The sequence below is a fragment of the Falco naumanni genome, chromosome 5, assembly GCF_017639655.2.
Source record: "Falco naumanni isolate bFalNau1 chromosome 5, bFalNau1.pat, whole genome shotgun sequence".
NCBI classification, from domain to species: Eukaryota; Metazoa; Chordata; class Aves; order Falconiformes; family Falconidae; genus Falco; species Falco naumanni.
Window position 1 is genome coordinate 69,885,789 of NC_054058.1, and position 23,631 is coordinate 69,909,419.

General features: G+C 44.0%; 1 protein-coding gene and 1 long non-coding RNA gene across 3 annotated transcripts in view; one reads left to right on the forward strand and one right to left on the reverse strand.

Moving 5' to 3' along the window:
- Window positions 1-7,417, forward strand: part of LOC121088450 — a 28,589-nt gene extending 21,172 nt beyond the window's left edge. The window contains exon 3 of the long non-coding RNA XR_005827955.1: window positions 6,692-7,417. This is a non-coding gene — a long non-coding RNA (uncharacterized LOC121088450). The remainder of the gene's footprint in view (window positions 1-6,691) is intronic.
- FRMD4A (FERM domain containing 4A) overlaps window positions 1-17,888 on the reverse strand; it is a 386,977-nt gene extending 369,089 nt beyond the window's left edge. Inside the window, exons 1-2 of one of the 2 annotated variants that reach the window (XM_040594541.1) lie at window positions 17,539-17,888; window positions 16,934-17,068 (exon numbers count right to left, since the gene is read on the reverse strand). In XM_040594541.1, coding sequence (XP_040450475.1) covers window positions 16,934-16,978 — 45 coding nt within the window. In that variant the 5' untranslated portion in view covers window positions 16,979-17,068; window positions 17,539-17,888. Of the gene's footprint in view, window positions 1-16,933; window positions 17,069-17,343; window positions 17,492-17,538 lie in introns of those variants that run through there. The other variant, XM_040594542.1, reaches the window with a different exon arrangement.
- Between the last annotated feature and the right edge of the window lie 5,743 nt (window positions 17,889-23,631).

Below are 23,631 nucleotides of genomic sequence, written 5' to 3' on the forward strand. Positions count from 1 at the left end.
TGCAAACACAATAGCAGGGAGGTAGCCTATAGATGTATGACTGTGAGCAAGCGAATAAGTTTTAGATGATCCCAGCTGATCATTGGGATGTGGGAAGGAACAAGGCAGTGAATTCCTAACAGGAGGCTGACTCCTGGTTTTAAGGGGAAAAGGAAGTCAATCCTCTTACCACTGCCAGGGGTGCCCCATCGTGTGCTAAAAAAAAAAACAGACAGACCTTCAAAACATGACATTTCTGTTTTCTTAGAAGGTTGCATGAGTAGTGCTATTGCATTATTCCCTATTGGGAATGATAACACCACCTCAACTGTTACAGTGGAAGCCACTGAGGTTACAGTTCCCCAGCTGACACCCTGGAGTTAAATTTTATCTGCTGTGAAGCAAAGGAAAATCAATTCACTCAGACTGTCAAGGAGAAGTACAAAGAGAAGGAGGGGAGCATCCCCACAGCCAGCTACTGCATCTCAGCTGGGATGCAGGTACCTAGCATGGCCTGATCCCTTCAACAGCACAGGTCGCTCCACAGGATGCCATCCCATATTCCCTGCAAGCTTAATTTTCAGCTGCAGTTATCTTGACTTCTGTCCTGTGAAGGCTTTTTTCCCCACAGCTAGAAAAGATTATTTTTAGAAAGACAAAGAGCTCCAAGGACAAGAAAGCCATCAATTTCTGCTTCCCAGCAAAGCCCCTCACACTTCTAAGGGAAATTTCTGATGGAAACATTCCCCTAAGCTGGGCAACATAATATTTATGTGTAGAACCAAATTTATTTTTTTTTCAGTAGTGGCCTATATCATGAGACAATTTGCATTAGGTTTTAGATGAGAATATTAACAAAACCCAGCATAACCCAAAGAGCAATTTGAAGATGTAATGTTACCTCTCTTGTACTCCCTAATTAGTACTCAGTACAGCTTACTTGCTGCTTACCAGGACATCTTCAGACAATTTGATTCTGGTGATAGCATAATGCTTTTTCTAATCACAGCAGACACACACACACACCCTCCCCGCCCCCCCCCCCCCCCCCCCCCCCGATGCTGTGCTCTGGAAGCCCTCAGTGTGGTTTCTCATGCTGTGATGGTTTTGTAAATGCTGCAGCTCATAGTTGCCGCGTACAGCACTACACGATAAAAATTAAGACACTTTACGTGAAGCTTTGAACACTTCTCTGAGGGGAAGCTGCTACCTTATTTAGACTGGCAGAACCAGAAATTAATCTAATAAAGCTGTAGTGGAAGAGACATGCAGGAGAGAAAACTTGTTTCTTCCCACTGGGAGGAACTTCCAGCCCATCTTCTGGAGGAACGAGGGACTAGTCCCCTAGGATTGCTCAAATATTTTTGGAGATCCAAAGCAAATCACAAGCTGTAGTTTGCTAACAAACAAACGGAGCAGTGATGCAGAGGGCCAGAACAACTTTAAAGGCTCCTGACGAATGTACATTGTCACCTGCAGGTGATGCCTTCAGAGGAATGAGGTGTCACCAGAGCTGCTATGAGGTAGCTGCTGTCTGAATTGCTAGCAGGTGCCATTAGCCATCCTAGCACCCCCAAGCACATTGCTTTGTTTTCCATGGAGGTTTTGCCCCTGAAGAGGGAAATCTCCATCACTGGCCCTCCTAAGCCTGCAGAAACATGAGCTCTCATGAGGGATCCATATTTAAGCATTTGAGAACACACTGCCCTCTCCTGCCAGGACCACAAGGAAAGGAAGGATCCAGAAGGCAAAGCTTTTTGCTGAAGTTGTCCTTAGGGGCAACAAGGCAGAAGTGTTTGAGAGGTGAGGAAGAGTAATCCAAATTCTTCTGAAAGTTGGTTTGCCCATAAAAAAAGCAAGGTCAAGGGACCTGCACAGGAGATTCAGTTCTTGGAAATAGAATGGCAGGATGGACATCACCATGAGCCTATCTTCTGGCCAACAAAATAGCAACTGTGTCTCTACCAGCTAACAAGAAGGAAACACAAGGTTTCCTAGTCCTTGTGGGGTTCTGGAGAATGCATATACCAGGTTACAGTCAGCTTGGGAGCCCTCTCTATTGGGTAACCCAAAAGAAGACCTATTTTGAGTGGGACCTTGAGCAACAAGACAACTTCAAGCATATCAAACAGAAAACAGCTTGTGTGGTAGCTCTCAGACCTGTCCGGACAGGACCAGCTGTGCAAAATGTGCTTGACACTTCAGCTGGGGAGTGTGATCATCTGGAGCCTCTGGCAAAAACATCGGGAGAAACCCGAGACGGACCGTTAGGGATTTGGAGCCAGGGCTGTAGAGGATCAGAAGCCCACTGCACCCCAACTGAAAAAGAGATACTAGCAGCACATGAGGGGGTCTGAGCCCCTTCAGAAGCTGTTGGCACAGAATCATATCTCGTCTTGGCACCATGATTGCCCATGCTACGCTGGATGTTCAAAGGAAACATCCCCTCTACACATCATACAACCAACACTACATGGAGTGAGTGGGTAACATTGACCACACAGAAAACCCAGCTGGGGAAACCCAGCTGCCCAGGAATCCTGGAAGAGATCACAGACTGGCCAGAAGGCAGGAATTCTGGAACATTGCCTGAGGAGGTGGTCCATGCCCAAGAGGCACCACCATATAATGAGTTATGAGAAGATGAAAGGTGTTATGCTTTGCTTACTGATAGGTCCTGTCATGTGGTAAGAAACCATCGCCAGTGGAGAGCTGCTGTGTGGAATCCCACATGACAAGCTGTTGAGGCTACTGAAGGAGAATGTGCATCAAGTCAATTTGCAGAAGTGAAAGCCATCTAACTAGCTCTAGAGACTGCTGAACAAGAAAAGTGGCCAGTACTTTATCTCTATTCTGACTCCTGGGTGGTGGCTAATGCCCTGTGGGGGTGGCTACAGCAGTGGAAGAAGACCAGTTGGCAGCATAGGGGTAAACCCATCTGGGCTGCTGCATTGGGGCAGGACATTGCTGCCTGGGTAGAAAACATGACTCTAAAGGTACATAATGTAGATGCTCACGTGTCCAAAAGCTGCACCACTGAAGATCAAAACAATGAACAGGTAGACAAGTCTGCCAAAATTGAAGTACCTCAGGTGGACCTGGACTGGGAGCATAAGGGTGAGCTGTTTGTAGCTCAGTGGGCCCATGAAACATTGGGACATCCAGGGAGAGATGCAACATACAGATGGGCTCGTGATCAAGGGGTGGACCTGACCATGGAGGCCATCACACAGGTCACTCATAGATGTGAAACATGCTGCAATCAAGCAAGCCACATGAAAAAAATCTCCCTGAAATAGAAGGTGGTGGCTGGCTTTTTTATAAGGCAAAATGACTGTGTGGGACCACTGCCATGAACATGCCAGGGCAAGTGCTACATACTCACCATGGTGGAAGCAACTACAGGTTGGCGAGAAACATACCCTTGTAAACCATGTCACTGCCGAAACACCATCTTAGGCCTTGAAAGTAAAATTTTGTGAAAGGCAAAAACTGGTACCCCAGAAACAATTGAATTGGGCAGTGGGACTCGTTTCTGAAATAACCTCATAAACTCCTGGTCAAAGAAACACGGCATTGAGCGGGTGTAACACATCCCCTGTCACCCACAGGCCTCTGGAAAGATTGAGAGTTGTAATGGACTGTTAAAGGCTGTGTTGACAGTGTTGGACAAAGGGGCATGGAAGCACTGGGATACAACTTTAGCAGAAGCCACTTGGCTGGTTAACACCAGAGGATCTGCTAACCAAACAAAACCCCTGCAAACTGTGGGGGGACACAAGGTCCACGCACTGCACATAGGGAAGTGTCTGGGGGAGGCGGTGGGGACTGCTCCTCCCATGGGAAAAGGCAAAGCCATTCCTGGGATTGTCTTTGCTGAAGGACCTGGGTGTGCTATTCAAGTCATTTTTAGGAACTGCAAAGGTGATAAGTGTCAAATGAAGACTATTTTTCACCTTTTTATTTGAATGAAAGTTTGTGTGTCATTGGAGTTCCATTTTTAAGCATGTGAATTAAACAGCAATAGAAAACTCATTTTGTTGACACTTTGTGTTAACACTTCAGACAGTCAGTAACATTCAAGGCCATTTTCTCTATAGCTGATTTATTTATCTGTAGTACAGTGCAATTGAGAGAATAAGCCATGTTTCAGCCAAGGGAGTAGCAGCGAGACAGCGATGGTGCTGAGTCAGCAGATGTGTGTCACAGGGAAATGCTCAGCCTGCTCCTCGCAAGACCTGGGATCCCAGCTTTATGCTGCCCCCATATCTGTGTGAGTTTCCAGCTCCCTTTAATCACAGTCCAGTCCCCTCTGCCTATCCTTCTCTATCAAGCTGTCTCCTAATTTCTTGTGTGCTTCCCAACGCGCTCCAGGCTCAGCTCGAGCACTGCACTACATGTGCTGTGAGACTGCAACTGTCCCTTTCACGCATCACCTTCTCCGTAAGCATAAACCAAACTTGAAGATGAATCTTTCTGCAACAAGCATAGCCAAAAGCTTGTTACATGAATCAGAGAAAGACAGTGAAAATAAGAAAAATAAAATGGAATAAAATATAATGCAATAAAATAAAATCCACAAGCACACATAAGCAACAGTGTGAAATTTCTTCAGATCTTGTCATCTCTCCACGTTAGAGCCCAACTAGACCTCAACAAGAAGTTACATGGGTCAAATTAACCATACGTTGTGCTGTAGCTGGATTTCTGTGTGCATTTATCACAGAGCACCCAGCATGGCTGTGACTAAATGTCTTGCAGAGAAAAGCAATTCCTCTCCCTGCTTCAAAGTTTAACAGCATTAACATAGTCAGATTTACAGTTTCTCCTGCATTGTCCCTCTGTTTGTCTTTAACTTGGTGAGTTTCTTCAGACAGCAATAGAGATCTGAAAGAAAACCTGAGCAGAAGCAGGCTGATCTGCAGTGCACTGCATCCCAGTTCCTCCGGTTTGACCCCATCTCCCCTTTCCCAGACACTCCCCAGCATCTCCTGTGTTTTCCTTCTGCAGCATCCTTAGCCCCTCACTTGGTTCTTTGCTTATGCTGCCACCTGAGTTCCATGCTGTAACTATCAGCCATGATGCCCTTTACGTATGATTAGGCTATTACCGTTAGCTACACTGAAATATGACAGCAAGTGTTCAGCCTTGGTTAGACCCAGGGGTTCCTTTTCCATTGTGCTGGATGCCATGTTCAGGCAACAGCTTGTAGAAAGGGAACAGGCTGCAACAAAATGGAACTTGGTTTCTCTGAGTGCCCAGAGAGCTGACTTTTCCTGCGAGCCAGGTGCTGGCTTAAGAAATGATGACCCAAAATGTCACTTGCAGCAAAGCCAGGTTCAGATTCTGTATCGCCAATTTTTCTTTCCTTCAAAGCCAAATGCAAAGCCCTGGACAATCACTGCTGCCTCATAGTGACTTTAACTAATATGCTAAAAAGCCACTGCTGCCAAAAAGAGGGGCAGTAATATAACATAGAGCCACTAACCCCTGCCATTGAAGTTACTGATCATATTTGCTTTTATTTCTGCATGAGCAGATTTAGGTCTAGAATATTCTCAGAAGGAGAATCTTAGAAGCCAGTCACGAGGTAAAATTAACACCTGCTGATTGACCACGATTTTAGTGATTGCATTTCCTGAAAGTAATGACACTGGGAGGAACAAAACAAAAAAAAAGCCCAACAAAAAACAAAACAAAACAAAAAAGTAGTACATCTCTGTTTTCCCATCTGTTCAGAATTTACTGCTGTGGTTTCTATCTCCGTTTTTTGTTTAAATAGTCTTTGCCCTAGAGAAAATTGTTCCTTTGATGTTGCGGTTGACCTTTGGGTTTCACTCTACATAAATTTTTTCCCCTGAAGAAGGTTCCCATCTCTGAAAAAAAAGGAGAAAAAATTAAATCCACCTCTTTTCCTTTAATCCTAGCTACATCCTACATTTAAATCAGTGCACAAAGGTAATCAGATTTGGGATCAGCATTTTCCATTTTCCCAACAAGCTTTCCTATATTAAACCAGGATTCTACAGGAATAAGCCACTCCTTTTGAAAACTTGTTTCATACTTCCTCACTGTATTCCTGTAAGGTTTTGCCTTAGCAAAGGCATAAATTACCTTTTAATGACTCCATTATTTTGAGTATCAGGGATGGGGGTGATACTTCTGGTAGGGAACATGTGAGGAGGAAAGTTCTCACATGGGTATTTAGGATCATACCGTATAAACAATTCCAGCATTCAGTGTCTGCAGAAAATCAAGTGGCAAATCAGCAGTGAATATCAATTATGCATCTGCTGCATCACAGAGGCAGATGGCACTTTAATTGTACATCCGAAATATTACGGACAATTTTCCCCACCCCAGCCTCATTGAAATAGTGGCTTTAGCACCTAAAAATATCAAGGCAGGGTATGTGTGCAATGACTCATCTAAGAGTTCATTTCAGTTTGAAAATAAGTATCCTACCAGTAAACAAATAATAATCTCCATGATTCATATCTCATATGCAGCAACTGTGTTATCTTGATCTAGGTAAAAACTTTTATTGCTGAAAAGCAATAAGGCGACTGTGCTGGTCACACCACTTAGCTCAAAGTGTGAAATTGTCAAAGAGTTTGAAGATCAATGAGCCAAATTCTTTTGATTGCATCTGTAGAAATTGGAAATGTCACGGAGATAAGTAGAATAATATGGATTTACACTTTCCTCCCAGCTTGATCCTAAAAGAAGAAAGATCAAATCCTCCTCCCTCAGACAAGAATGATTTTCTGCAAGGGGGGAAGTTTTATGGAACTTAAAGGGTCTCAGCTACAGCTACTGACTGCGGAGAAATCAATTGACACCAGCCTACATAAGACAGAATGACTCCGGCTACCCAGAGACAGTTGTGTTAATGCACAAATACCAGAAGTGTTGTGAATGCTTGCTTAATTAAAGATTATTAAAAATTAAAGCTGACTTCTCTCTTGTTCAGAGATTCTATTCAATACTATTCTGTTTGTATAGGCTTTAGCATTTAAGCCACCCCTGCTTTATTATACAAGGACTTGCTCCTGACTCCCATTAAGTACAAAACTGCTGGGTTTTTCATTTATCCGTGTGGCCCTACAGTTTTAAAATGTCCAGTAACTCTGACATAGGTTTATGTTTCATCATGCAAAATGTGTTTGGGACTAGCCACAACAGACACATTTTATTTGCAATGTGATCACAGATGCATCTTCCTGGGAGAGATGTAAAAAGTTAATGACTGAAATCTGTATTTGGAAGTTGTATCTCAGGTAAATCACTAAACAGAGACAAGCCAAGCAGGACACATGTCCAAGACACCAGGAGCCTCTGGACTTTGCAGCTAAGGTTTAATTCCTGTTGGTGAATCAAAGCTGCTGGGGAAATTTCACATGAGTGATTCTTTATTTAGCTCTTCAAATGTAAATGATGCATCCAAAAATGAGAAACTCCCTAAAATGACCTAAGCACAACCTAACCAAAGAAGTCTATTAGTAAAACTTTGATGAAAAAATGGGTCAGAATATTCCCACAATACAAAAACATTTGTGTTGGAACCAATGTGAACAGCATGTTTAGTTTTTTCCTTCTTGCAAGGCAGTAGACAGCAGAGCCTGCATCTGATATTAGATACAGAGGAGGAAGAGAATTCAAGAGGAGCAATCCATCAGTAGAGGACTCTCAACAAATAAGCCTTTGATATACGCTGCAGAAGCACAGTGACAAAATGAGCTTCCCTACCGATCAAAAGCACAGCACAGATCTCTTCATATAGAATTATTTAACTCCTGATTCCAAAGCAAAATTTCAAAGTGGCGAAAAACCACACTGCTAGTAACTTCAGCAAGTTACAAAACTTCGCCATCATTTTTCTTGTCATCACTGCATCTTCTGCCATCTGTAATTTTGTCTATTTAGAGCTGAAGTGCTTCCTCACAATCTCATTAAAGTCAGAATATTGATTTGAGGACTTTAGTCCACATGATTTGAGGACTTTAGTCCACGTGAAATATTCACCCTATTTTAAACACATGACTAGAGAAAACAGCATTCAGCATAAAACTGCATGTAATACAGTAAATAAATGCTATTATTAATATCTTGCTAAATGAAGGTATTTTTTAAAAAGAAGTTTTTCATGGTTTCATTAGTACTTTCTTTAACTAGGAAATAATGAATTCTTAACCACACCAGTCTGCCAGGGGAGGAAATGCAATTCTGACAGTTCTCAGAACTGTCCTTTTTTAATTCTAGCTTGCAGTAGAAATATCACCCTGCTGCTCTGGGGACTCTGGCCTACAGAGCAGCTTGAGGGACAGCACAAAAGGAAATATCCCTATAGCTCCTGCTTGATCTGGAAGTTAGAAGCCCCCCCTGGAGGTAGCTGGATAACTAGAGCAAAGGCTGGTTTTCATGGGAAGGATGATTTCGGTCCATCATCAAAACCTTGGAAACTCAGTCCGAGCCTGAGGTAGCAGGACACAAACACCACTTGCCCAGCACGTAGCAACAACCACCCCATCTGCCCACAGCCCCCTAACCATGCCTTGCTGCAAAACAAGCCAACGTGAGGGATCAGTCGGGGGTTTGCTCAGTCGCCCAACCTCCTGGGATTGCCAATAAGAACACAACCCGCTGCCAGCCCTTTGGGAAGGCCAGCTCTTTTTTTGCCAGGTAAAGGTTGATCATCATCCTCTCAAACGCTCCAATTAATTGGTCTCTGTTTTTAAGAAAGTGCGCAAACTCTAATCCCCTGAAAATCAATATAAATGCAGAGTAATTGAGAACAGCCTTTACTCCCAGATCTCTGAGATGAGACCAGAACAAGGAAAATGGGCTTTTGAAAAGCTCATCCTAACTTTTTTTCTATTACAATAGCTTATATAACAACAGCAATAATGACCTTCACGACATTTCCTAGAGTATTAATGACCTGGGGTTAATGGCCCAAGGCATAGTTTTATGCAGTCAACTATCACATCCAGCTATTAATTACCAGGAAATACAATGTGCTTCGACCACTACTGCTCAATTAGCCTCATATTACTCAAAAATGAAAAACATATCAATCTTATTTACTGTGAAGCTGTCCTGGATTTTGTTTTAGGATATTACACTAAAAAAAGCTTGAACCTATATTAAGCCAAACATATGTTCTACAACACTCCTCCATTAACTTCACACAAATTATGGGGAGCCAAAGCTGAGTGTCTTGCAGTACGAGGATTATCACAGCCTGCCCACAGATAGAAAAATATTATGGAGCAAGGCTCTGTGTGAATTCTGCTTCTGTACTAGCAAAACCTCCCTAAAAATAATTTTCAGCTCTCTGGGGTCTGTAAATGGATTGAGAGAAGGGAGGACAATGAAGGACGTGCTGCAGAGAGCAACCCATCATTGGCAGGAGATGGGCAGTGTGTGCCGGGGTAAGGGCAGGAAGGGGAAGGGTTATTCAGTTTTTACCAAATGGCATGGTGCACTAGCATCTCTGTAACCAATTTACAAAGAATATTGGCTAGATTATTTTTGCTCCTCACTTTATGTTCTCCCACTTCTGTTCACTATGTTTTATTATTTCATGAAGGCTTTTGCAACACGCCCTGAAACAAAGCACCTTGGGCACAAGTCCATCATTCCTGGTCAGTTATTGGTGTTTCAGCACAATCACTAGCTTTTTGGATATGTGAAAAGCTAAAACCAGGCACTAGAACTAGCACTAGGAGGTGCTGGCTTTAATTTGGGGATTACCAGTTTTAATCTCATGAAGGATGTAAAAAGCCGGTAAGATTTGGTGTGTAGATCCATTCCTGTAAATAGGTTTCTGGCATTCACTGTGGCTTTTGTTTCCATGAAATACAGACAGACACTTCTGTGGGTCTCTTCGTGTCTGGGAGGCTTCTCCAGACAGATAAGGTACCGCACTGCCTTCCAGCAAGGCTTTGGAAATGCCGCTTGGTCTTAGGCATTGCTGCTGGACAAGCATGTGCTAACAGGGCTCTCAGTAGGACCACCTATTAAGACATGACCCTTCAAAAAGGCAAACAGGAGCCTCACTTCACCTGCTTTGAGAGTTGCAGCTTCAGGCCAACCCAAGAATTCACTTAAATGAGAAAATTCATATCACTTGAAGGCAATGACGGGTTCGTGTTAGTTTGGTACTCAGCACTGTTAAAACCTGTTCATGAAATGACTGGTTTCAACTAATTTCTGCAAGTTTCTGTGCTTCTTGACATTTAAAAGCAGAGACAAATAAGACGTGGGGGAAAAAAAAGTATGCATCTTCCTAGAGGGGTGCAGGAGAGAAGTTTACCCAAGGTTCGCCAGCGATGGCAGGAGTGGAAACGTCCATTTCCTGGTGGCTGTGGAGAGCCGGGGACAGCATGCCATCTGGGGAGACCCCAAAACTTGGACCATTCCCCCTGACTGACCCCACATCCCTCTGGTGGCTTCTGTTTTTGGCAGGAAACATGAAACTAAGCGGCTGGCTCTGGTGCTGGTGGACTTCATGAGAGCCCACAGGACCAGACACCTGAGCACAACCTACAGGGTACCAAATCACAAAAATCTGCATTTTCATGGGATGTAACAAGGAAGGATCCACGTGAAACTGCGGTATGTCTCTGAGCCCTGATGAGCTGACCACATTAGCTTGTCACAAGGCTGGATTGGTGCCACACTGAGAAATTATGAGTACAGTAATTATGGAAGTATGACATTCATAATCAGAAGGCAAAGAATAGAAAAATTGCAATTGCCTAATGTTACAAGTACTTCCTATGTGATAGTAGCTATTCATAGCCTTGCATTTTAATTGTGGCAATTACAGCACTTTTGTTTTATTTTCGTTTATGGATATCAGTCAAGATTTCCAATGCATTTTATCTTAAAAAAAGTCAGTGACTTTATTCTTTTATACATTGTCAAACTGAGTTGTCATATTTAGTGATCTTTTCAATCTGATAATATGTTACTTTCCTCATAATTGTAGAAAGGCTCCAATTAATCATAATGACCATTTACTCAAGTGCTCACTAATTCTCTTCTACAAATAGTGATGCTCTATAGCGTCATTAAAAAAGAATAAAAATCAATGGTCACATCTCTGATGAGATAATTTTATCAGTCATTCAGAATGAGCAGCTGGAATAAAAGGCATGAGCCATATTCATAATAAAAAAAAACAAACAGATAATAAACCAGTAATCCCTCTTACTCCTGTTTTAAAGTGTAGTAATAAATGGGAGAATTCAGATATGCAAACATTGTTGTCTGCTTCTACAGCACATTCACGCAGAGGGACAAGGAAAAGAAAATTGATGGCATGCACTAGAGCAGGATCGAAGGGAAAATGCTTTTGTCGTCCTGCAGCTCAGATAGGTAAAAAGGTGACATCCACCACAGGGAAGCCAAGAGTAATCCCAGGAAGTGTTTAATCTCATTCAACTGAATTAAATCACTGTGTTTGAAGTCTTACTACAAGTTTAAAGAGGCATATAGTAAAGTTCAGATACAATCCAGTGCTACAGGGGAACTGATAAACAAGAAACGGATAAACTCCCGGTCCACAGTAGCAAGTAGCCACAGAGTGCCGAGAAGGAATTTGCCAGCCTCATCCCATCCTCTAAAAGAGCAACTGGCCCAGCTCAGCCCTTTGCTGCTCATGAAGCCCATTAGCAAATTACTGCCTGGCTGGAGCAAGGAGGGAGCCAGGAGACGGGGATTCCTGCCGGCACAGCTCCTCCCTGGCAGCCTCCAGGTGCCGCGGCGCATTATCATCTCCCACCCAGATCATCTGGGAAGGCTGCGGATGGAGCCCACACACCTGCACGGCGGAAATATCTGCAAAAGGAGCATGGAACGGGCTGCATAATCGCTCTCCCTCCGCTGTTCAAGTATCTCCACAGACCTCATTTGGGGCATGACGCTGAAGAGGGCCAGATGTCAGCGGTGCAGCCGATTCCTGGGGGAAGGCGTTATCCATTCCCAAGCAATGCTGTTTACACCCAGACACGTGTATTGGTCACGCACTGCTGACAAGTCACACTGCTTCAACATCAGATGAGAGCTGCATTAACCTCTACACGTGCAATGGCAAGGAATGAGTAGGGTTTTTTTCCGTGGAAGGAGCATGCCAAGTGCAGCTTGCCTTCCAGGTCAATGTGGTCTGTAGGTAAGGTCGCAGCAAGGAGGTTTGAATGTCAAGGGCTTTTGCATACTGTCAACGTAGAGATAATTTAAGCCTGAGATGAGAGATGCAGAAAATGACCTCATCCTTCCACTGTAACCTTGCTGCTCCCAGAGGTTTTAATATGATCCTCCAAGCTGAGCTGCTGCAATCTGTCAAGAGGTTTGAGTGGGACAGAACATAGCTTTATGGTATGTGTGGGTCAGTCCGAGGTCTAAATGGGTCTTAGAAGCTCTGTATCTTCTTAGTTAGTTATCAAATGTGCCTTCACAAGGGCGAACTTTTGCCATAAAAACTTAGCAATCAAACATGTGAAATAGTTAATGAAATACCCAGAACATTGTCAAGTCCAACACTTCAGAAGCCAACCAAGCAGGGCATGGCCCTTGCAGCATTTTGTAAGGGTACATTTAACCCCCTGAGCATGTTTTAAGGGAGTTCTGACAGAGTTCAGTGCTACATTTCAGAATGATCAGATCAAGGATGTTCACATTGTTTTGAGGACTCCAGCTTTGCTTGAGGTATGGAAAGGTGATTCAGCAGAACCCTCTTTAAAAGGAGGGGTGGAAGCACAGCAGCAAACTGGGATTTTCAGTGGAAAAACACTCAGATGCCGATTATTTATGCTAAAGTTTAGAAATGGAGCAGTCACGTGTCTTCGTGTTGCAGGTGTCTGCTTTAGACATCCATTGCAATGCCTTCAGCCCAGCAGAACAAGGAAATGCCGAGGCTGGCAGCCCTGATGATGGGCTGGTAGACCAATTTCTCACTCTTCGTCCTGGGCATTGTGAATGCCACAGCCTGAGTTAAAGGCTCCAAATTCCCTGTTGGCAGCCCTTTTCCCCTTGAACTATAGAGATAACTGAGTCCCATGTAGTGAAGGTCACCTAAGATCTCTCACATGCGCCTTCATTCCAGCCTCAATTTGAATGCAACTCAGACACAAAAGAATGAGTATGAAAGCATCACACAGTCTCCTAAAAGGAAAGATGCTCCTCCAAACACAAGCAGTTACCATAATTTACAAGCACACTTGTTTTCTAAATGGTACATTGTTATTTCTTCAAGGAAAACATTTATATATACAGACCAGAGAGAGCAAAGCTGGATGATAAATACAGGGAAAACTTCACTTTGATGGAGGGGTGAGAGGAGCTAGCTTTTCTGGAAACAGAAATCATGCTCCTCTACCATTTTAAGAGCATCTTGGATTAATTGGTATACACTGAGCTGTATACCTTGCTCATCTGAACCTCCATTGTCATATAACACAGATTAATTAGTGTTAGTTGTTATGACCTACAGTAGTTTGAAGGTCAAGTCCCTAAGATCTGTTTTCATGAGATGCAGTAATGCTGTCTCAAGAGACACCAGGTATCATAACTTACTGTGCTGTTAAAATCTGTACAATCAATATGTCTGCAGCTTTAAAATTTTACAATATACTAATAAGATAGACATAAAATCCTACTGGCACTGCACTTACTCCCATCAGCATTAATGATCTTAACATGGCAGGTGTTATCATTCCTAACAAGACATGGTATTTGCTATTTCATACTTAGATGCTCCCTCCTTTTGGTTCAGAGAAGCTGAGGAAGCTCTGTTTTAGTGATTTGATAATGCTACAGGCATGGCAGAGCCACTTTGGGCACAGTTCAGCCCAGTTTCCTCCATGCTGAACCAGGCAACGTCCTTCATCTGCTGCGATCTCTCCAGCAAGATAGAGAGTCCTACAGACCCAGCACAATGCAGAGTCATTTGTAATAGAAGTCATTTACCAGAATGGACAGGTTGTAGGCATATTTTCAGATTGTAGGCTTTTTATGAAAAAATATCTTTATGTTAGGAAGATGTATGTTTAAGACTGAAATTCTCCTTCATTGAGCCTTTTCCCTAGCCTGGGAGGAAAAAAAAAGATAATTACCAAACCCAGGAAAAAACACCCACCTGAATATTAAACAGGCTAGAAAACAAGATCACACCAAAACCAGATTCAATTTAGATTGTTTCATTGTATGGTCAATATTTTCTCACTAAGCTGAAGAAAGACCTGTCCACCTAAGATTGCAGGTTTAATGACATTCTCTGGCATGCTGATGGCTGCACAAGCAATGTGCAGCTCTCCACTGACCAGCCGTCTGGGAGCTGGTTTAGGCCATGTCAACTCCATGTCCTGAGTAGCATTCACCAGGCACAGATAAGTAATTGTGAGCTGTCAGCACAGCTGGCACCCAGAAATGCCACATGGTCCCATGTGCAGCTCTCCCTGCTGGGGCATATCGATGCTAGATACCCATGTCCTATAGAAGGTCCTCCTATAGGAAGGAAACCTTATACTCTGGAGGTGTCCATCTTTCTTAACCAAGCAGAAAGGAGTTCAGGATGAGCAAACTCCTAATCTCAATCACTCAATTCAGTGCATCAAATTCCAGGGAAGTCAATTAATGATGCTCTACCTTGGTTCCTTTACCTGCAACACAAAGTGCTTTGAGGTCCCCCATTGAGAAGGAGATACTTTCAAACTGGATATGATGCAACGCTGCCAAATGCTGCTGCTTAGCAGGTCACATAAAAAGTGGATGGTTGGATGCTCATTCTGCATCCTACTGCAGGGGGAATGCAGTACTGAAATGGTCCTCATTGCTAAAAGAAAACTCTTTCAATGGAGAAAGCCCATCGAAGTACTAAAAGCTACTTCTGCGGGCTTCCCAAAGACATCTAATCCTTTAATCTCTGGAGGGTGGCAGTTTTAGAAGAGATGCCATTATAGCAGCTCATTGTAGGATGAATTATGCAAGAATTTATTATTGATTCAAGGGGAGCCTGCTCAAGCATGCAATCAAAGCCAAGGCAGAGCAGAAGGGAAAGGACAAGGTTTCTATAGTTAACTATATAGTTCACAATCCAAGAAAAATCTAAGGCAAAAGAAGCAGTTCACAAAGTAAGTGGGCATTTGACACATCAAATCATCTTTTCCACACCCATGACCAGTCTCAAGTACCAGACCCTCGTGGAGAAGAGCCCACAGAGTTACGTGAGTCCTCTCGCAACCCAGAAACACAACCCCACCATCACCCTCCCAACCATCCACAGGGTCAAAGGCAGGAGTTCCTTTGGCTGTGGACCTCCAGCCCCAGCCAGCCTGTCCACACGGGGCTGGGAGACCACAGCAGCCCTGCCCAGGGTTATGCCCAAGGTGGGGAGACCCAAGGGGTCCAGGTTACAGGCCAGAGCTGTAGAAACACTCGACCCAACTCAAAATGACAACTGGAGCAAGGCCATGTAGCCGCAGAAACCCATGTTCTAAGAGAGAAAATTTGTGGGCAGCTTGGCACTGTACCAGAGTTTGACAAGGTCTGTTCAGGGAGTACAGAGATCAGGGAAGGAGAGGTTTAACTTGGGAATTAAGAGGGTAGGGAAACTAAAAGCATTTATAGCCCAAACAATGACACAGGGATGCCAGGCACCCATCAATTTACCTTTGAAAGAGAAATAGAAAGAGGCCATTTAAAAAAGCCAGGAAGGCCGGAGGTAAGCAAGAGGAAATGAAATGAGCTTACACAGCAAGTCGGTCACTGGCAAATATAAAATGAACCATGCAGAAGCTTAATAGCATGTTTAGCATTTTGAGTAATGGACATAAAATTTGCTTTTCTCAACTTGACCTTTGTTAACAACCTTAGGCACTACAGGGCTATTACCCTGCAGCGTTCCCTTCACTAAACTCATCGTTTCTCTTAGTGCTAAGGACCATTTCCTAATACAATCAGAAGAGAGATCACTAATAATAATTACATAAATATAGATACAAAATGCATATATCTCTATGCTCTCACACACACACGCATGTGCACAGACATATGCTCTTTGCTTATAACAACTCTCCAGTGGAAATGTTAGGGCGACATTTAGGCAGAAAAACACCCAGCAGAGATCTTACACTAAAATCATCCCTGGTGCTGCTGCATAGAAAATGGCAACAAGAGTAGGAGAGAGCAAAAAGAAAAATGAAATCAGTAAAGCTAAACAACTCTGTAATACCCCACCAAAAAGGTTTATTTTAATTGCAGCCGGACAGTGGCATGTTTCTGGGCTGAGCCACGTGTTTTGCTAAATAATCTTCTTTCAAATATTATAAATATGCAGAACTTTGAGAAGTAGGTCAGTGGCTCAACATGTTGTAGCAAATAGCTCAGATAAATACTAGTCATTACCCTGTGGACTGCAGTCAGTAGCAGGTCTGACACACTCTGCAGCTAGTCAAACGGCGATTCACTGCATTAGAGGACCATTCCCCAAATGAGACAACACCTGAGTACCTGGTCACAGCTAACAGCACGCCTCTCAGCTGACAGAGAAATCAAGGTCTCCCTCTCATCGTTTAAGTTGCCTGACAATCAGCAAGGGCAAAAGCAGGTGGAAGCAGAAGGACGTGAGAATTCTGATGTGATGAACAAAATGAAAAACTACAGCTCAGGATAAACCCCAGATGCAAGTGTCAGCTCTGCCAGAGAGGTCACTTCAAAACCCTGCTTTGAACATTGGTCCAGATGCATTAAACCCCATCACAGGAGGAATGTCTCCGTGCAAGCACCAGATGAACCCTTCGCAAAGTTCCCTGGGACCTAGGTGTAAAAGCCAAGTGGCAGCTCACGCAAAATCCACCCATGGATTTGATGCCCTGAATCCGTGTGGTGCAGCTCCCCTCGCCCACCCCCCCACCCCCACCCCCCCAAACAGATTTCAGCAAGCACTTACCATCAGCAAGCTCAGAGCGGATTCAGGAGCACGCTGCACAGCCATGTCCTCTCTTCCCACATACAAATCCTCCCCACGACTTGGTCAGCCCTCGGCCCTCCGTCACAGCAAAGCATCCACAGAGCCCACAGCTAACTGCAGGGAGAGAAGCCCCAAATCAAGGTCGGAGAGCATTTGCAAGAGGAGGAGAGGATGGATGAGGGGGTGGGGAGGAGAGGAGGGAAGGAAATAACCTTCTCAGCCAGGGAAAGAAGCTTAAGCTAGGCCAAATTTTACACTAGAGAGAGGAGGAAAATGAAATGGAGAGCCTGCTGGAGAAACAAGATATCAGGAACTGCAGGATATTTAAAGCTCAGGCGCACACCGCCACAGCAAGCAGCAGCAACACAGGACACGTATCAAACACCTACCTGACAGGTTAGGTCCAAGCCATCCTCCCCCTGCCCCAGCATGCGGACTGTAATTAATTGCTTTTAATTGCCACTCTGCTTCCTCCACCTAAATAAATGCCTAGGTAGCAGAAAACTGCTGTGCCCCTGCCTCTGCATCTTCCTCCCTGCCATGGCGATGCTAGCTCAGAAACAGTGTCAAATATCGCAACGTACCGCTTCCAACAGGGTCAAATCTCTTCTCTCTTCTTGCAAAGCCCTGCTTTGCCTGGTTTTGAAAGCAGATGCCTGCGTAATACAGACATGAGCAACGGGGGAGAGGAGCCAGAACCAGGAAGCACCCGGCGCTCACTTGAGAGCAACAATTACCTTTATCATGTTCGAGCAAGAGCTGGGTTACGCACTGACCCTTTTCACCTCACCCCCCCTGCCCCCCCCAAATAAAGTCTTTTCCTCCTCCTCCTCCTCCTCTCCAAATGGACTCAGCTCCCTGTGGAGCTAACACACTTCCTAGAAACATGTAATTACACAGGCTGTTGTGTTAGCGCTCTGATCACGCTGCCTGCACCACATGGGAACGGCAGCCAGGCAGCCCCCCCCCGTCCCTCCCTTCCTACGGCAACATGCTGCAGTCCCCCCGCCGGGCTCCTGTGGCTCAGGGGGCCAGAGATGGCTAATTGTGAAAATGTGGCTGGTTAAGACATAAAGACAAATTAGCCTTGAAAATAAGCCCCTTGTTTAAATGTTAGCTGTAAATGGAAGATGGCTTTCTGAAAGTCTTTAAAAATAAACAGAGCATCCTGGTAGAAAGGCCAGCACCCCCATGTAGATGTGCGCTGCCGGACCTGCAGGAACCCCGTTCTCTAGGGCTCAAAAGCCTTCTGGACTTCAATGCAACAGCTCTTGCATCTCCCCTCTGAACAAGCAGAATTTGCCTTCATTTCCTAAAATGTTAGGCTTCGTGCAATGATAATGTCTGTTCATCTTCCAGCTCCCACCTGCACATTCCCCCCACCCCACCCCCGTGATTTTGGAACTCAATTAAAAGTTTCAGACAAATTCAGCCGGAGCTGAAATCTCTGACACATGACATTCCTGCAACTTTTATAGAAATTGGCACCAGGATAGAAAAGAAAATCAAATTACTGTCTCTGTGAAGGCAGGCACTCCAGCCCTTGTGCTCTGCAAGCTACACCTGGCAGCTCAGCTGTGGTACTTACCACACTGGAGTATTTATTTGCCCAACCTCTTGTTGCTCACCTGTCATCATGTTTTAGCAAAGGAGACACAGAAGCATGGGAGACTGCAGACATGGCCCTAGGCAGGTCATTCAGGACATCTGTGGCGGACCCATACCTCCCAGCATACTACTCTTGAGCAGGGGACCGCCCTTCTTGTAAGGCATGTATAGCATGTGGCATATGGAGGAGCTTGGGGTTTCTCATGTAAATATACAGACCAGTGAGACCTGCCCTGCTCCCCACAAGCTGCAGCACCAAGCCTGGGTGTCGCATGGTGATGGCAGGGGCTTCCATCCCCCAGCAGGCTGTCCACTGAGAGGTGTGGGAGGGGAAAGCTGCTTGTACACAGAGGGGGCACCCCTCAAGAGAAAGTGTAGACACACTCATGGGCACATGGGAAGGCATTTTCTGGGGTCCCCCTTCCTTGGTTTTGTGTTACAGACATCAACACTCAAGGAGAGTCCCTTGTGGCACACCTGGGGGTAGTATTCACTGCATGGTTTCTGAGATTCACTGATTCTGAGGTCTCACCTCCTTCACTGCAGTGAGCATATCTCCTGTGAAAGCACACTTAGGTCAGCAGCCATGCTTATCTCCACTCTTGGGTGTAAGTCACCTCCGCTGATGGAGAATGGGGACACAGCTTCTCAAATGCATTTAGGTACCCAAGCACCGAAGAGCTCTGGGCTGCAGTGATTTGCTTCCATCAGACCAAAGGAAGAACCAGAGAGATGAGGCAGTTTCACAGTGTTTTGTAATCATAAGGCCCATCTTGGCTGTTTGCAGTGGTTTATTCTTCGCCTCACAGTCATCTGAAGGTATGAGCTACCATATGATGTGATCTGCTCCCATCCCTCCAAAGAGGCTTGTCTTCACCCCTGAAGATGAACAGGTTGTTGACTGTTATAAGGAGCAGAGAAGCAGGCTACTTAAATGACTCTTGAAAGGGGAAAATATGCAGAATAAAAGATGAAGGTAAGCTTTAAAAAACATCTCAAGGCATCTAACTATAAAATCCATAACTAAATCTTTTTCAGCAGTACCATGCCAAGTATCCCAAAGCTATTACATTTTTTTCCCTACACTAACCCAACCTGAAGTACTGTAAGGAGGTGGCTGCAGAAAGAATGCACTCCGTAGCTCTTGAGTCTAACAAGCAAGTTTTCTCCTTTGCCAAGTGATATTAAGGAACTGGCCTATCCCTACATTTTTTGACTCAGCTAAAATGAAGAGTCTGGAAGTGTGGATGTCTTTTCCACCTCTAGCTCCTGAATTCACTCTACAGTTGAGCAGGGTAAAATCCCAGTCAAAGAGCAACTAAGAGGTAGTTACAATATGTGGCGTCCTTGAAAAAAATTCAGGTTTTCCTGAACTCTGCAAGTCTCATGGTAATGATCATATGTAGGGAGCCATCTGTGCAAAAGTATATGATCTATGGCTTCAGGGTACACTTGCAAAATTACCTACAGGTTTGCCACTTTCTACTATTTAAGTGAATAAATTTCATAGCACAAGAGGAAAAAAATATAGATCATTATTCACTGCAGGCTGTCAAGAGGTAAGAAGAACAGTTTTTAAAAGGAACTTACTGGATAGATGGTTAAAACTACATACTTGTGGGTTTGTTTCAAGGCCCAAAGCTATGGCATTAGCAAAAGAAAAGACTTTATTAGCTGCATTTCCACACACACACACTTCAAAAGAAATAGGTGCTACAACTGATGAATAGAGTAACTGCTTACAATCACTTAAAACCTGTCATGGCAAAGTCTGGATTAATAGAAAAATTGATACCAGTACGAAGACATAAAGCACTTGAAGACTGGTGTGTAGCGAGGCACCTTCCAATTCCAGTGTCATCACTGGCAGTGCTTTGACAGGGATAATATAAGCACAGATATTCCATGCTACCGTGGGTCACCGTCGTTAGAGCTGGTGGCTGCTGGGGCTGTGATTTGAAGTTCTGGTAACGCAGTGTGGTAGGAAAACCCTCTGCTAAAAGCACGTTGTGTTGACTGGTCATGGACACACCGAACCTGATAGGCACCGATTGTCCTCAGCAGGAGACGTGACTCTGCAGGCCCCGAAGAAGATGGCATTATTAACGATATGAATGAAGGCGATACAGAGCTCAGGGTTAATGGCAAGACTTGATTTCAGCTGGTACAGAGCTTGTATTTCTTATTAAATTTATTTCCTAGGTTTTTTCTTCCATGAGCCAACCAGAAGCTCTAGTTTTCAGTGATATGAAAGTAAATTTACCATTTATTGCTAACATATATACTTCAACCACTAAAAATGAAAGTCCTTCCTCTCATCACCTGTGAAATTTGTGAGAGATCAAAATCCTGATATGAATTTTGATTTGCTTTCTTGCGTCACATATGTGTGTTTGAGTGAAATGCTGTCTAGTGATATGAAAACTGCCAGGAGCTCATTTTTTTAAGCAAAGGTGTGTACAAAGTTGTTTGATCAAAAGGAGTTAAAGTCTTTGCCTCAATTTACAAGGACTTAAGAAAGCAAGTCCTTCTACTGTTTTGGCAGGAAAATAGTCAACTGAAGTTAAAGGTACCACCTCAAGCAATGATGTGACCAGAATCACACCCATTTACAAGACCCTCACCCATCCAACAAGCATCTCTGGAACTTGAAATATGTCAAAGTCTATGCCATGCTTGTAAATGTTTAACCTTAAAATTAAAGGACAATGAGATTTCAGTGGGGTGAAAAGAACAGATGATGTAAGAGTATGAAAAGCTGTCTGAGTTTATTGAATTTCCTTCAGCCATTCGTGTGTTCCTCATGCATCTCAACTGTTTGCTGGAACTTAGGTGATTAGTTTGAAGTACATGTTAATCACAGAAATCAAATTTGCATTATGAATGGCCATGGCAGAAGTGCTTCTGCTTTAATCCACAAAGGAAGAACCACTTCATACAACAAACTGCAACAAAGCAACACAGTTGGGATGTCTATAGATGCCTAACCAGAATAACAGAGAATTACACAAAAAGAAATAAGTAATTCAAGCAGACAAATTTGAGGACCTACATTTTACTTATAGCACATCCCCAAAGAAGATAAAAGCCTGATGCCAACAAGTAAATTATTAATTGTGAATTATTCACTCTGCTTTAAAAAAGATCTGGAAGGAACTTGCTGCATTAGCTTTTCTCCTTAGCTTCCTATGCCCCCTTCCATCAACCCAATTGCTCTAAAAATCACTTGTCATACCCCACAAACAGATCCCAGCAGGGCTGGGACTGTTTCTTTTGGAAACTCTTGTAGAAGCTTTTGATAATTATAATTGCACTGATAAGGCTGGTTTTCCAAACTGCCAAAGAAATACTCTATAGGAAGAGAAACATAATTTCTGGAGTCAGCAGACTGTCAAAGGAAGCCACCACATGTGGAAGGATCACTGGCCATCCTCTTGCTCCACACCACTCTCTGGAGGGGGAAGTTAGCGAAGGGTTCTCTACCAAATGTTTGGGAAAATATTTCCTTGCCTTCCTTCGTTAGAGGAAGTTAGTTACAGGAAAATATTGTTAGAAATCTATCCTGGTCAGGTGGACACTCAGTTTATGACACAATCTAAGAGAAGAATTAAGCTCAAACTCATCTCTAATTTCCAGTTTAGCTGTTGATTGGCACATTTCCCTTGCCTTGCTGTTTTTGGCAGCTGTTCACTAAGAAAATTGTGCAGCTCACAAGTGGTATAAACCAGACACTGTGCCTCCCTCCGAGTGCTGAGTGCTTCCTTGATTGAACCTCTCTGGACCATTTGTCTTTAGAGCTGTGCAAGCAACCCAGAGACTGCTCATTGCTAAGCAGTTCCACTCTCAAGAAGAGTTATGTCTGAAAACTAATTAGCTTTGATACACACTGCTTTGGAATAATAAGAGTCCTAGAAATATCTTCTTGTAAGGACAAGGGTAAGATAGCACAGAACTCTCCTGATACACTGCCATAGCTAGAGGCAAGGATATTTCTTGGACCCTCTGAAGGTACTTCTTCATGATGGTGTCTATCACTGGAGAACAATGATCCTTGCAAGAAAAGGTCATTGCACGCCTCTTCGACAATTGTGAGGGTGAGACCTGGCAAAGCAAGAAGACTAGTTCTGAGTCCCCTAGCAGCCACTGCCTGGGCAAGGGAGAGAACTGTGGATTCTTGTGGCCTCTGTGCCAACGACGAGGCAATGCCCAGCCTTAGACCACTTTTAAGAGACCTAAGCAGACCAGAAAAAGCTCTTGTATATAAGTATGAGAACTGAAGTTTCCAGAGAGTTATGCCAGCGGTAACAGGCTTACAGAAGTATACCACAGTGGCATACAAGAAATACCTGTTGGAAGTAGGGTGGCTTCCCATCAGGATCAGTGAAGGCACTCTGACATATGGGCAGACCTACCGCTCTTGCACAAGTCCAGCTGCCTCAGGTGCTACTGCCTCTCTCAATTTTGAGATAAAGTTGGTCTACTTATTTCTTCCTTTCCATGTGAGAAAAACTCCTGTCTTTCAGGTCCCCCTTCAGCCTGTGCTATGCAAGATTTTGGGAACCCTGGTCATCTGCAGCTGACATCTGGGAGGCAAAGCATCTCCTGCTGACCTCTGGTCAGTGGAAGCTGACACCCAGCAGCACCTCTTGCATCTCCCCATCCATCAGTACCACCTTTCTGTTCTGAACTCAGCAGGGGCTAGGCAGCTTTGGACATGGATTATTGCTGTCCAGCATCTCCCACCATCCATGAGCAGCTGTTTCAGCCCACAGCTGGGCTAACCTCTGTAACTGCATGGCACCCATACAACTCAGACCCAGTTAGAAGTTTTGTTTGAGCTCCCATTCCTCAGTTGTCACAGCCCACACTGAGCAAGCCAGAAGAGCCCAGTTGCCAGAGAACTCTGAATTTCTTCTACTTCATGAAACATCCTATGGCATTTCAACCTGTTGCAAGAAGAGATGTAGACTGAAAGAAAAATCTAACATAAAATTATTCCAAAAGCTGACCTCCGATTTCTTCCAGCTTATATTCTATTTAATTTAGCATGAAAGAACTTAACACTAATG